At 38.6% G+C, this 15,355-nt stretch overlaps 2 protein-coding genes across 2 annotated transcripts; one reads left to right on the top strand and one right to left on the bottom strand.

The window, feature by feature from the left end:
• The first annotated feature begins 6,672 nt into the window (after positions 1-6,672).
• On the top strand, positions 6,673-7,814 carry LOC129769119 (vesicle transport protein USE1). Its single transcript, XM_055771164.1, has 4 exons — positions 6,673-6,922; positions 6,985-7,372; positions 7,433-7,574; positions 7,636-7,814. Exons 1-4 carry the CDS (start codon positions 6,786-6,788, stop codon positions 7,677-7,679), a joined length of 711 nt encoding a protein of 236 aa, XP_055627139.1. The 5' UTR covers positions 6,673-6,785; the 3' UTR covers positions 7,680-7,814.
• Positions 7,815-7,819: 5 nt separating this feature from the next.
• On the bottom strand, positions 7,820-14,851 carry LOC129769118 (electron transfer flavoprotein-ubiquinone oxidoreductase, mitochondrial). The gene is made up of 4 exons (XM_055771163.1): positions 14,443-14,851; positions 14,119-14,232; positions 12,925-14,059; positions 7,820-8,481 (listed from the first exon to the last, which is right to left on the bottom strand). Exons 1-4 carry the CDS (start codon positions 14,471-14,473, stop codon positions 7,944-7,946), a joined length of 1,818 nt encoding a protein of 605 aa, XP_055627138.1. The 5' UTR covers positions 14,474-14,851; the 3' UTR covers positions 7,820-7,943.
• Positions 14,852-15,355: the final 504 nt, after the last annotated feature.

Below are 15,355 nucleotides of genomic sequence, written 5' to 3'. Positions count from 1 at the left end.
CGCCATATGAATAGCGAGACGAGATGTTTGCATATGCACCTTTATAGTGGGACGAAAGGTCCAAGGAATCTAACCAAGATGGTGGAGTTGACAGGTGGCTTGTAACTTACAGTATTTAGAAAAGACGTATGAGGAATGGCAAGACGAAAGTTTGGATTTGTTTATGTTATTTCTTGCGTTGGTATGGTTACATTTGATTTCGTCGAAGGTATTTGAAGCAGTATAATAAATAAACAGTTGCCGTTGTAAATAGTAACCTAGTAACCTTTATGCATATGCTTCCGCCAGCTGGTTCGGCTAATGTGATATGATTTATTCAGGGAATGCTTTGATCGTGGTACCGCCACTGGCGCATAATTTGCAGCTTTGTTTTTTGAGCTGGTTCATAACCGCAATCAACCATGCCGGCGACACTGTAGTCAATATTTAGTGTTGCTTGGATACGATCAAGGCACGTAGAAGTATATCCTAAGGTGGGCCAACTTGCTATAAACACTCTTCAGCCATCTTGGAAGTCTACTGTGTTTTGTTTGTAAACAAAACACAATACGCTAGTGCCGTAGCTTGTTCCTGATCAGTCTATCTCTTTCACGCTTCAAGCAAATAATTCCCCTTCTGCTTTCTTCCGTACTGTTTTCATATACCGCTCCCCTAACCAACTTAGTGACGAAACGGCCTCATCTAGTACCTTAGACCCGTCTTGGATACGATCTATGTTTTACCTTCCACTTCACTTTCCTTGGAATCTCACAACGGCACCAGGGAATGTATATGTCAAGGTAAACTGAACTGACTAGTGCATCAGCAACAGTGAGGCTGTGACGTATTAGTTTTGCAAGCATCATGAAGCATTATAATGAATTAGTTGTCTAAATAAGTTTATTTCTTTTGTATTTTAGCACAATGTATACATTTATTTATTGCTGCGTAAAGATAATCTATTCAAAACCTAATCAAAACTAGGGAAAATTGTAGTTTGGAAGTTCGGACAGTTAGTGCTTGAATTAAGTTTTCAGAACCGACCGAATAGCTAGGATTTCATTATAGATGTGCTGCTCCCGATTTCCTTTGGCGTAATATCCCTCTCGGAATAGTCTTGTTTCATTCCATTAGAAAACTGGACCGGTTCCGTGGATGTTATGAATGTTTTACTGGATTCAACTCTTGCTTGATGTCAATCAAGACCTTTCGTCGTATGTATAATCTGGATTTATATAAATTCGACTGTTGGTATCAGTTTTTGACGATATTGTACGTCCAAATCATCGATGTGCATGAAACAATCTGGACTGAAGTGAAGGGAGCAAATGTACATGTTTTCAGTATTGCTGTTTAGGTCCTTTCCGAAGAATCGAAGCCATTTCTGCCGAATGGTCACATCCTTCGGGAATCGATGAAATGATAATTTGTGGGATATGTTTTCACAATTCGACTCGAGCCCGGGTATCGATGACCGAGCGCTTACGCATACGCGTGCCATACACAGGGTTACCATATCTACAGAATAATCTGTATTTATACAGATTTTCAGTCTTTTTGAAACCAAGAATGTAGATACGAATTACAGATTTTTTAGGTTTCCATACAGATTTACAGATTTTTCAAAACAACGATCCAATATTAGTTATGGCTTGATCACAATAATATTTTTTCCCAACTCACCAATTTTATTCATATATTATTCATATTCATTCGAACCAGTCTGAATGAGATTCATTTTGGCATTCATGTGTAGCATGTAATACTGCTTTCTCATGTTCAATCTAAGGAAAACAGATGCCAAAGCCTGCGTCATCAGCTTGCTTTACAATAAATGGATATCACTGTTTATCTTTTTCCTACTATAGCACAGTAAATGCGAATTTTTACGTGGATACTATCAACATCGTCAAATTCGTAATAACTATGCCAACCAATGATACTAAAGCTAAGATTAAGCTACAAAATTTTATATATAAAAATTTTAAAGCATAATCAAGGCTTTCCCACGTACGTATAACTCATCACATCATCACAAGAGAATGGCTGATCAGATTTGAGTCGTCTCTATATTGTTATGTCTGTCTCCACTCAAATTAGAATCATAGAATGCTTTGAAGAGTATTTTAAAAAAGGAAAATAAAAAAAAGAGCTGCGCATATGTACTGCAGTAAAAAGTAAAATCGAAAAAAATATTACGCATTTGTTCTCCAATGATAGGTTTGTCCTATTGGATTTAATTTATTCAATTGGAATGAATTTTGACGACATTGATATTTATGTTTTGCCATTTTGTAAATATTAATGGATTTTCAGGTGAAAAAAGAAAATGAATCGCTAAAATGTGGATTTTCAGGTGAAAAAAGAAAATGAATCGCCAAAATGTGGTTATCAAATTCGAGTGAAGATTGTCCGATTTGAGCTGAGATCCCTCCGTAGATCAATACAACGATGAGAAAAATTGTTTTTTTCTTGGAAAATTTTGAAGGAATAAGGAATGCCGCAATACATGGAGTACGGATGACAACTTTTGTTTATACTGAGTACCGTTATCTATTATTCACAGTAACACCGTTTTGGTTCGTGAATAAGTTCACAGGACATAAACATTCGTTTAGAATAAGTGTGAACATTGTTGCATGAATTATAATATTAGTATACTTCTTTGCTGTGGTGGCTGAGAGCAGACAAGTGACCGCAAAGAGTTTATACAGATTTTGATACAGATTTTCTGAGAAAAAAAACACAGATAAAAAGATTTTTTGAGACCAAAAACACAGATTTTATTATGGCAACCCTGGCCATACATCGAGCCATAGTGTTGTCTGAAAATGAAAATATTTTATATATATTCCCTCGCCGTCGAGCTGCCGTATGAATACCAGTTTCAAAAGCAACACAGGAACAACACATCCAGGGTAATAATTGCGTAAAGCCTTTATCGAAATGGTTCACTAACTATTCTATCTCACGTATTGTTGACGTATTTTCAAAAAAGTAGCATACACATAATATTTGCAACAAAAAAAAACACTTGTTATGAACTGCTTTGCGTTCCCTACTTTTCACTAAGTTGGTTAGGGGAGCGGTATATGAACAGTACGGAAGAAAGCAGAAGGGGAATTATTTGCTTGAAGCGTGAAAGAGACAGATTTATCAGGAGCTTCGGCACAAACGTAGCAAAACACAGTAGACTTCCAAGGTGGCTGAAGAGTGCTTTTAGCCAAGGCGCGTAGAAGTATATCCTAAGGTGGGCCAACTTGCTAAAACCACTCTTCAGCCATCTTGGAAGTCTACACAATACGCTTATGCCCAAGCTCGCTCGAGATCAGTCTGTCTCTTTCACGCTTTAAGGAAATAATTCCCCTTCTGCATTCTTCCGTACTGTTTTCATATACCGCTCCCCTAACCTACTTAGTGACGAAACGGCCTCACCTAGTACCATAGACCCGTCTTGGTTTTAGCAAGTTGGCCCACCTTAGAATATACCAAGGCGCCTAGAAGTATATCCTAAGGTGGGCCAACTTGCTAAAACGACTCTTCAGCCATCTTGGAAGTCTACTGTATTTTGTTTGTAAACAATACACAATACGCTAGTGGCGAAGCTCGCTCGTGATCAGTCTGTCTCTTTCACGCTACAAGCAAATAATTCCCCTTCTGCTTTCTTCCGTACTGTTTTCATATACCGCTCCCCTAACCAACTTAGTGACGAAACGGCCTCACCTAGTACCATAGACCCGTCTTGAGAATATACTTCTAGGCAGGGGTTAGACATCAATTGAATATAGGCTACCCAAAATCAAAATCAATATGGCGTCATTTGTTTATCAACATATCATTTACGAGGATTGAAATCGAAAAATGCGCTGCTTTATTCTAACTGCATGAGCGATTTTCATATTTCGGTTTCACATGGAGGTGTTCACATTTAACATGGAGTTTAAAGTTAGCCACTATTCGACTATATAACCGGACCGAGTTCTAAACAACAGTAATTGATTGAAACTAAATGTCAGTAAACCGCAGCAATATTGGGTACACTGGCAATATGAGGGATTTGACGTTTTAGTCGTACCCCTGCTTCTAGTCGCCTTGGTTCCGTATTTATAAATTTTTAGACCAGTATGCTTTGTCTTTTTTTGTTTGATTGACAACAGCTCTCAGTGCTCCCATTATTTAATATTAATAGTATGACCCTACATGATCGGGTCCAGGTGTATGGCACGATTATCGCTATCTCACTCTACCTACCGTCATCGCATATTTCACTATCCCTCTGCTGTAAAGCGGACCTTACACGGTCAAATTTATTGACAATATGATGACATTTGAGAGCATAATGACAGCTGAACATGGCCGACAACGCAGAAATCCGGATTTTCTGATTTTCGGGCTTCAATATCGTGACATTTCATATGGATGCATGATGTTGACGTTTTACCTCACGGACTTCCAGACTGAGTTGCCAGATATGCAAGCGCACATTTAATTTTTGTTAGTCTTTTTTGCGATTGCATTTAAAATTCATAAACCACTGAAATTGTAGGAATCGTAAATGGAAGCTTTTGGTTTGGAAAACCGATACTTTGAATAGCAAAATACGGTACTTTTCACGATACAAATCAAAACTTCAAAGTAAACTGACAAAGTGATGGTGAGAGAGTGGATGAAACTTAACGTTTTAGGAATTTTTTAACGTTGAACTCGGTCATTCTTTGCGCTAGTGCGCGGGTTGTGTGTTTCTTCACACTCCGCTATAAAATTTGGATAATGAGAAGATCTTGGAAAAGCACAGATGAAAAAACATCATGTGTTAATTCAAGCTACAGTAGAATCCCGATTATCCGCGGAATAGTTGGGCAAACTCACCGCGATTAACGAAAATCGCGGATGACCCATTAAAGGATAAAAAAAAATGCAAACACAAAAAGAGATGTTTCAACATAAAAACTATGTTCTATCAATACAGAAATCAATCAATTATCCATCTATAAGGTCGTGTACACCAGTGGCTAAATAATGTAAAAGCCATGATCACAACAAAAGAGCATGGGCCTACCACTCACTAACAAATTCCGGAAAGGCCTATTGATTTACTATGGAACTCGCAGTCACGAATAATCCGCAGGGCGGATCACCCGCTCGCGGATAATCGGGGTTCTACTGTCATAGTCTCATTTATGGAATAAAAACATTTACTTGCAGATAAAATAACCTGCATATATTTTCGCAAACTAAAATAATCTGGCATCTCTGAAACTGAAAGGAATAGTCTGTATTTGTGAAACGAGTATTATGATGTATTTTTGGGAAGAAAAACCGAATTCTAAAGTGTAAATTTTGAATGAAAATTAACTTTTACGAATCAAATTAGTATTCTATGTGAATGCAAATCACTTTTTTTCTGCAAGTGGTAAGAAAATCCCATACAAAAATTATGTCTGAAATTGACGTTATATTATAATAATACATTTTAGTAGGAATATCTGAAAATTCAGGGGAAATAGGTTAAGTTAAGGTTAGGACTACGCGCTTCAACTAATTGAATAATACCAAGTAGATATTTTCATTCAAATTTTACCAATTGAAAATTACCTTATAGCCTTCTAATCTGATAGAGAATAGTTTGGATCCCAAACTCAAATGTCGCCACTAGCCATCGCAGATATTTTCGTTGTCTCGGGTTGAGGGCGATATTGACCGTGTAAGGTGGAAAAATATTGATTGAGGTTAGATCAGATGTTGAGAGCCTAGCTGTCACGATATTGAAGACACTTATTGTCATTCCGGTTGATCGTGTAAGGTGCCCATAAAAGTTCATCATCGACATCACGATATGCCAGATGGTGGTAAATTGGTAAATTGGTGGCTTCAAATTAGGGCCATAATTTGTGTCCCAAACTCGTTAGTGTAATCTCTATCAGATTAGAAGACACGAAGCCGGTTTTTAAATTTCAAAATTTGAATGAAAATTTTAACATCATGTTATTTAATTACTTGAAACACGTATTTCTGACTTTCATTCAACCATATGGCTATACAATTCCAAAATTGTTGCTGAATTTTTTCATTATAATATAAAATTGTCTTCATAAACAATTTTCGCATGAGACTTTTTCACCAATTGAAAAAAACAAAAATGTTTTTAATTCAAATAGAATACTAATTTCATATGGAAAAGCTAATTTTCATTCATAATTTTAGTTTGAAAAACGTTCATCCCGACTACAAATCAACTATTCGTTGACGCTCCCCTAAACTGGTAAACGAAGCACAATGCCGCCAACGCGGATTGCTGTTTTGAAGAAAATAAATGCTTTTGACGTTTGAGATGTTGGCATCAAAAACATGGCGGGTGTCATACATCTGATCGGGTCACTTCAAAAATAACATTGTACAATCATTGACGAATTAACTACTACCAATCTATAGCCCGATTCCTGTATCTTTTCTCAATTTTCGCATAAGAGAAAAAAATAAATCTTCTTTTTAGAATTGAACCGTCTTTTACTTATGAAAATCTGTTATTTAAAAAAAATATAGACAACTATCTGTTTATAAATCTGTTTCTGATTTAAAATTACCATATACGTTGCTTTATATTTAGAAATGCAAATTATGATATAAACGAAGTCAATGGTAAAGTAAATTTTGCAAAATTAATGATTGAAGAAGAGCCAAAACTGGCATCCCTGAACTTTGCATTCGTTAGCAGAAAGTGTACAAAATTGTACGAAATAGAAAATCATCAATAGAGAATACGAATTGCTTTTCGAATATACGGGTCGGTGAACCAACAAATAACGATGACATCAAAATTGGAAATTAACATACGGAGTTTAATAGTGCAGTGTGATGAAATTGTCTCCATCGATCAACAGGACTGGAGACTGAAAAAATACATTAAATCGCTGGACAAAATGATTCAGGAGCTGGAGGAACAGTAAGTCGATTTTCAATCGAAGCTGTCACACATTTTGTTCATTATGAAATTTTGTTTTCCAGGATATCCGACGACAAATTAATTAACGAGTATCGCAATAGATGTGCAGAGCTGAAGAAAGCTTCAAATTACGTGGAACTGAACCTGGAGCAAAGTCGATTGAAGTCCAAACTTAAGGCATCTGGGGATTCGGGAGAGGACGTTATCCGTGAGATTCGTCAAATCCATGACCAAAAATTCGCGAATGAGTTGCGGAGCGAACTCTTTAATGGGAATTTCAATTCAACTATAAGACGACGTGCAGGACAGAAAGTGGCGGAGAATTTGGAGCAAACAGTCAAACAGTATTCGGACATTCAGGAGAAGATAGCAGAAGACATGCTGCTGTTGACAAGAAATTTAAAGGAACAAACGGAGACTGCTAATAAAATTATCAAAAAAGACACTGAGGTGGGCAAAATGTGCTTAAAATTGGAAGGTATAAGATAGTCTAACACTCTTTATTTACAGGTCGTGAGTAAATCTGCAAAGTTGACTGATCAAAACATGTCCTCACTGTCGAGCGAGTCGGCTAAACTTCAGGAAAGTTCCCGGAAGGCGTGGAAATGTTGGATGTGGATGATGATAGGACTAGTGATGCTGATTTTTATCTGTAACTATTTTGATGTGGTATTTACTCATTAGTATTGCTATATCTTTTATTCCCATTTCAGTTATGGTGCTTTTTATGAAGATCATGAAAAAGAAGACTTACTAACAAACCACGCCAGCTTACCTAATTGCAACAGCCACTAGAGAAATTATCATAGTTTTTGTGTAAACTATACATTCGGTTCCGTCGGGTTTTTGTTGATTGTTAATAGGAAACAAATTTTTCGTGTTTCATTGAAAAGAGTATTTATATAAATCTGTTGACTTTATTATCACTATTTTTAACAAAACATTGTATGTCCCACACAAATGGTTCCAGCTGGATTTCACAAATTCTTCGCGTATTAACACTATACAACGAATGGAATATTTACATGCCATTGTAGGCGGGACCACCACCCCCTTCCGGTACAACCCAATTAATGTTTTGCGTCACATCTTTAATGTCACAAGTTTTGCAGTGGATACAATTCTGTGCATTGATTTGCAATTTCATATTGCCACCTTCTTCGTTGGGCACGAATTCGTATACACCTGCTGGACAGAACCTCGATTCTGGACCATCAAATATCGCTAGATTGTTTTGCACTGGAACAGTGTCATCTTTCAATGTGAGATGCGCTGGCTGATCACCTTCATGATTGGTTCCCGTTAGTGCAACGGATGAGAGCAAATCAAACGTGAGCTTTCCATCCGGTTTGGGATATTCGATGGGTTGAAAATTTTTCGCCGGTTGAAGACGTGTGTGATCAGGGGCTCCATGATTTAATGTCCACGGTTCGCGTCCTCCCAGCATGAGAGTGAATCCGCTGTAAGCAATACCTCCGAACAACCCGATTGGATTATGAAAACTTGGCCGAGCATTGCGTACTTTGTACAAATCCTTCCATACATAGGACTCCTTGATTCTGAAATGCAATTAGAAGATATTCATGTAAATAATTTGAGACGGATGCTGTAGCGCGGGATGTAAAGTCGTTCGTCTCTGCGCGATACATCCTGGGTAACACAACGGAGCGTGTTAAATGGATGTAGATACTCTGCTGGACTGGTGCAGAATAAATGGCATGGAAGTGAACATCAGGAAATGTCTCGCGATAACAATTCCCAATGCTCATCAATCACTTCTGAATATACGATAGGATCGACCGAAGTGGAAAGAGTTGTAGCCGTCAAAGATCCAGATATTGTGCTCGACAACAAGTTGAAATTTACGAAACATATTGCAACGGTCACCGCTAGGGCTTTTATCGTTCTCAGATTCATTGGACGTCACAGTCAGGCTTTTCGAGATGTCTATTGCCTCTAAGCGTTGTATGTGTTTCTCGTACGCAGAATATTGGAATACCACGCTGTTCACATCGTTCGCCTTGAACGTTTGCAGTACTCGAGAACCAATCAAGCAAACGGAACAAAAATTGTGCATGTGGTGGTTTGCATAACTCGAGAACTAATCAGGCAAATTGAATCAAAATTTGCATATGTTTAAGAAACAATAAATGTTGCTATGGTGATTCGACACACCTACCCCTTTTTAAGTGCAAGGGGATAACTCTACATAACTCGACAACTGATCAAGCAAATGAAGCCAATTTTGAGATGTGAGGTACGAAAATTTTTTCTATGATGGCATGACACCCTTCCCTCCTCTGGAATGGAGAGGGGTCCCATAAAAATAATACACATATTTCAACCAAACATGACAATTGAAAATTTTCGGAAAATTCTGAAGGAAAATGGGAAATTCGGAAAATTCAATTCGCATAGGTTCTACAATTACATATTGACAAGCGTTTTTAGTCCATTTGATGTTCGCGCTAACGAAATTGATCTTCGTTCGAAAATGGAAAAGAATTTCAATGTGATAAAACGCACTCCTACAGTGAGGGGCAAAATAAAGTGTCCAAATTATTTTTTTTCCATTTTTTTTCATTTTTCTGGTTGAAATTCAACGAAAATACATCGTAATCATTTTTAAAATATTATTTATTATGTTCTTTTCATGTTTTGTTAATGTTGCGTTGGTAAAAATAAAAGTTTTTCTGATAGAAAAAAACAGTTAATATTTAAAAAAAAAACAGGGACAAAATAAAGTGTCTAGATCAGTACAGCTTCAAATAAATCTAACTGAAAACAAACAAGAACGATTTAATAATATGTATGGCTTCCTCTAGCCTTCAACACCTCCTGCAAACGCTTCGGCATACTTTCAATAAGGTTGTGCAAGTGTTGTGGGCGGCGCAAACACGGCGCAAATTTCAATACTCATTCGCCAGAGCGGATGTGTGCACAAGGAGTGGGAGCTCAACTGGGTATAAAAATCTTGTATCTTGTTGCGCATCAGCACCGAGTTGCATTCTGAAGACTGGTTGTGGGACGATTTCTTCCCACGCGCGCTTCAGGGCATTAAAATAAGTATTTTTATTTGTCACATCAGTCTTATAAATCTGAGCTTCGAGGATGGCCCACAGATTTTCAATGGGGTTCAGATCAGGACTTTGTGAGGGCCATTCAAGGGGTTTGATGCGGCAGGAACGGAAAAATGACTTTGTTAGCTTGGCCGTATGATGAGGGATACCTCGAGGTTTTCCCGTAGGATATTGCAATATGACTCAGCTGTCATGATTCCGTCAATTTTTACCAAACTGCCCACCCCACCCCTAGAAAAGCACCCCCACACCATCACGTTACCTCTTCCGTGCTTGACTGTTCCTTGGATATGGCGGTCTTGGAGCTCCTCGCCCGACTTGCGCCACACACGATTCCCGTTTCTTCCGGTTGAACAGCTCGAATTTGGATTCGTCGGTCCACAACACTGTTTTCCAGTATTCGAGCGGTTTATCGGCGTGTTCCTTGGCGAACTTGAGCCGCTTAGTCTTATTCACCTAGCTGATGAAAGGCCTTCTCACTGCGATCTTGCTATGGTATTCCTTCGCTTGGATGCGGCGACGGACAGTACGATGCGATACCGAAAGTTGGAGCTCTTCCTGTATTTGCCGGATCGTAATTTTTGGGTTTTTCTTCACCTCACGAATGATTTTCTTGTCCGTTCTAGCATCTGTCTTGGGCTTGTTAATGAAACGTCAAAATACACAAAACAAACAAATTCGAGGGGCCTAACGATGGAAACTTATCGAAATAATATCGATTTTCGAGTTGGACACATTATTTTGCCCCTGTTTTTTTGGAATATTAACTGTTTTTTTTATCAGAAAAAAATTCTTTTTTTACCAGCGTAACATTAACAAAACATGAAAAGAACATGATAAATAATATTTTTAAAATGAATACGATGTGTTTTCGTTGAATTTTAACCAGAAAAATAAATGGAAAAATGGAAAAAAATAATTTGATAAAATAAATTGCTGCCATACAAATGAAACACAAATTTCTGCGTTACTCGAGAATTATTCAAGAAAATGAAACCAAATTAGGCATTTTGAGGTTTTAGGGTGCAATAAATGTTTTTACGGTGGTTAGATACTCCTCACCTTCTTCTTAGGGGGGGGCTGCCATACAAATGAAACACAAATTTCTGCATTACTCGAGAATTAATCAAGCGAATAAAACTGAATTTGGTATGTGGAGGTTTTAGGGTACAATAAATGTTTTTATGATGGTTAGACTCTCCATCCCCTCTCTAAGAGGGAGGCTGCCATACAAATGAAACACAAATTTCTACATTACTCGAGAATTAATCAAACAAATGAAACCACATTAGGCATATTGAAATTTTGGGGTGCAATAAATGTTTCTATGGTGGTAGACTCTCCACCCCCTCTCTAAGAGGGGGGCTGCCATACAAATGAAATAAAAATTTCTACATTACTCTAGAATTAATCAAACAAATGAAACCAAATTTGGCATGTGGAGGTTTTAGGGTGCAATAAATATTCCTATGGTGGTTAAATAATCCTCCCGCTCTTTAAGGGTGAGCTGTCAAACAAATGAAACACAAATTTCTGCATAACTCGGAAACTAATTAAGCAAATAGAACCACAGAGCATGTGAAGGTCTTACGGGTCACGATACGTTTCTATGGTGAATACACTCCTCCCCTCTCTCTTGTGGGGGCTGCCATAAGATAGGAAACACAAACTTCTGCATAACTCGAGAACTAATCAAGCGCAATTTGGGATGTGAGGGTTTTTGGGTATGAGAAATGTTTCTATGATGGTATGACACTCCTCTCTCCTCAGGAATGGAGAGGGGGTCCCATAAAAATATTACACATATTTCAAATTCGGAAAATTGAATTCCCATATGTTCTACAATTCTATAGTGACAAGTGCTGTTAGTCCATTTGATGTTTGCGCTAGCGAAATTGATCTTTGTTCGAAACTGGAAATGGATTTTATGTGTTGATAAGAGCAGAACTCGAGGAAGGAATTGTCCGATTTAGGGCTGTCTTTATTCTATTATATTTTCTGTATAAAACATTTATTCCATGTACCTGAGGAACATGTTATTTGAAAGTGGTTGAAAAATCTTGAACGAGAATTGTGCCTGAAAATAATCTGATATTATAATGATGAGTTTTGTTAAAAATACTAGGAATGTTATAGTAAAAGGTAAATTCAACGGGGTCGAATAGAAGATCAAGTTCTGCGATTGGACCCATGAACTTGCCAATAGTAAGAAAACGTGAATGTTTGAAGGTACCGATAACAAAGAACAAATTTTGGGCGGGACGAAGTTGGCCGGGTCAGCTAGTAAATAAATAAAAGCAAGAACAGACGTATAGGACTGCTGATTAGTGTGTCTAAAACAAAATACATGAGGGCAAGAGGTTCCGTGGAGAACATCGTCAACTTCTCACCACGAGTAATCGGGGATGGTGACGAGCTTGAGGATTAGACCGTTGGTTCTCTATAGGTTTGAAACGACCACATTGCCCACCTGACCTTAACGCACTTGGAGTCTTTGAACGAAAAGTATTGCGGATTATCTACGGTGGAGTACAAGCCGAAGACGAAAAGTGGCGCAGACGCATGAACCATGAGTTACACTCTCTGCTTGGGGGAGATCCCTATTGCACATCTGGCAATAGACAGAAGACTGAGGTTGGCTAGAGACATCGCTAGGGTGTCGGACGACAATTCGGTCAAAAAGCTTCTTTTTCAGCAACCCCTCCGGAACCAGAAGCAGAGCAGCACAGTGCACACGAAGGCTCAATCAGACCGAAAGTGACTTGCGAGTGTTGAGACACCTGGAATCCTGGAGAAAAATGGCCCAAAACGAGTTGAATGGGAACGACTTCTTTATACAGCATGAGTCACTCTTACTCTCGTCTGATAGGTAACTAAGTAAGGATATTCTCTCATCAGCTATATCAGCTCATCATTTCTTACCTGTCAGGATAATCCCTCGGCTCTATCCCTGTTTTATCCTGAGAAGTTCCAGACATGATAGCCTCGCAGGCACTTTCTGCTGCTAACATCCCACTCTTCATTGCGTAATGACTTCCCTTCACGCGTGGTACGTTCATAAAGCCAGCGGCGCAACCCACTAGGCATCCGCCAGGGAACGTCAGCTTCGGTATGCTCTGGAAACCACCTTCGTTCAAAGCGCGTGCACCATACGCAATACGAGTTCCGTTTTCGAAAACATGTTTTATCTTTGGATGAGTTTTGAAGCGTTGAAATTCTTGGAAGGGACTAATGTATGGATTAACATAATCGAGGCCTATCACAAATCCAACAGCAACCAGAGGAGTCGGTTCGTTTAGGTGATACAGGAACGATCCCCCGTACGTGTTTCTATCCAAAGGCCATCCGATGGTGTGTTCGACCAAGCCAGGTTTATGGTTATCTGGACTGATTTCCCACACTTCCTTTAAACCAATACCGTATGTTTGTGGCTCGTTTTCGGCATTCAAACCAAACTGTGACATTAACTGTTTCGAGAGGTGACCACGACAACCTTCCGCAAAAATAGTCGTTTTCGCATGAAGTTCCATTCCCCGAGCGAATGTGTCCTTCGGAGCGCCACTTTTGGATATGCCAACATCACCTGTTGCAATACCTTTCACGGATCCATCTTCATGGAACAAAACTTCAGCCGCGGCGGTGCCTGGGTAAATTTCCACTCCCAATGCTTCTGCCTGCTGAGCTAACCAAGCCACCACATGTCCTAATCTCACAACATAATTACCGCGGTTGTCCATCGGCCAACCAGGGAAGATTGGAATCGGTAGTTTGGCACTTTTGGTTAGGTAGGAAAATTTGTCATGAGTGACGGGAGTATTAAGCGGTGCTTGCTCTTCTTTCCAGTTAGGAATAAGTTCATCAAGGGCGACGGGATCGAGACAAGCACCGGACAATATATGGCCGCCTATTTCGGAAGCTTTCTCCACGACACATACTCGTAGCTCTTGACCTTTTTCCGCGGCGATCTGCTTGGCACGGATTGCCGCTGAAAACCCTGCTGGTCCTCCACCGACAATCAGAAGATCAGCTTCGTCAGCGAAGCATTCCATGTCGACTTCTAGAAAGGCATATTTTTTGTCAAAGAGTTCACATTTTGAGACGCTTCGTACGATTTACCTGCCCATCTCAGATCTTTATCCCTAGGGTGGATCGAGTAGTGAGTTGTTATCTTCGGAAACTCAGACGATGCTGCCGAATAATGACGCCAACTGTTGAAGCATATTCTAGGATCTAGAATCAGATTGATTTTTTTATTATCTATGTAACAGCACTTCCATAAGGATGGAAAAGTTATGTCATTTCGAACTGAAGGAAGGTACAAAGTACAACTCATCTATACTTTTTTATTCTCTGAAATTATTAACTATATCAAATCAATGAATTCAAATAATTAAATCGACATTGTTATTCTTGATAATATCAAATTTCTAATATACATACACCTGAAAAGTTGAAGGATATTCACTGCCATATTTAGTTTGTTATCACTTCACAGTATCAATCGCTCTAACATGGATTTCGTTCGATGTTTTGGTCGAGTTCAATAGAAACAACTTTGAACAATGACGTGGAGGGAGACTTTGCACCTTAACTTTGTTAGCGGAATAAATCATCCGGTGGTGAGAGCACACAGTGTTATGTGCACAATACAAAGTCAATTCAGCATTTGAGTAAACTATAAACAGTAATGTTTGTTTCAAATACAGATCAACCAGAAAAACATGATAACAACATTCAGATAAATACTTTGAAACAAAATCAATTTAATTCTAAACGAAAATATAAATGATAAAACAAATCCAGGACAGTGGAGGTGTTTTGTTTGACACAAAGTCAACAGATTAATTCAAAACAACTTTTTAGTACAATAGATTACACTCACAGAATAAATAATCAATACACTAGTATATACACTCACAGTCATGGCAAATCAGCCCATTATGGCGAGCGGGTCAGAGTCGTTCAGCTGATTCAAGTGAGCTGATCATTTGGAACAGCTCTTTAGCTCAGTTGAATTTTGCGGTTGTTCACACAATTGTATCAGAAACGTAACTACCAAGGGACCAAGGCGTTGTACTATATAGGTGGACCGCAATGTCAAAATTGCTGTTCGGCCATTGCTCGTGAAAAAACAAATTTGTTTACAAAACAAATTGTATCTTTTGGTGACAAATGCATTCGTTGGCAAACTGCTCGCGCTTTACTGTAGCTAAGTAATTTTCGGGATGTGTATTATAACAATTTCTCATAATTGCTTCTATTTTTTCAGATATCTACAATAAGCGGTCGAATCATAACAGTGCTGAAGGATGTTTTTAGTATATATTTTCGCTTCTAGCCACGCAATCAATGC

The sequence above is a fragment of the Toxorhynchites rutilus genome, chromosome 2 (genome assembly GCF_029784135.1).
Source record: "Toxorhynchites rutilus septentrionalis strain SRP chromosome 2, ASM2978413v1, whole genome shotgun sequence".
In the NCBI taxonomy this organism is placed as follows: Eukaryota; Metazoa; Arthropoda; class Insecta; order Diptera; family Culicidae; genus Toxorhynchites; species Toxorhynchites rutilus.
The sequence above is the reverse complement of the archived record's forward strand: the minus strand, read 5'-3'. Positions and strand labels throughout refer to the sequence as shown.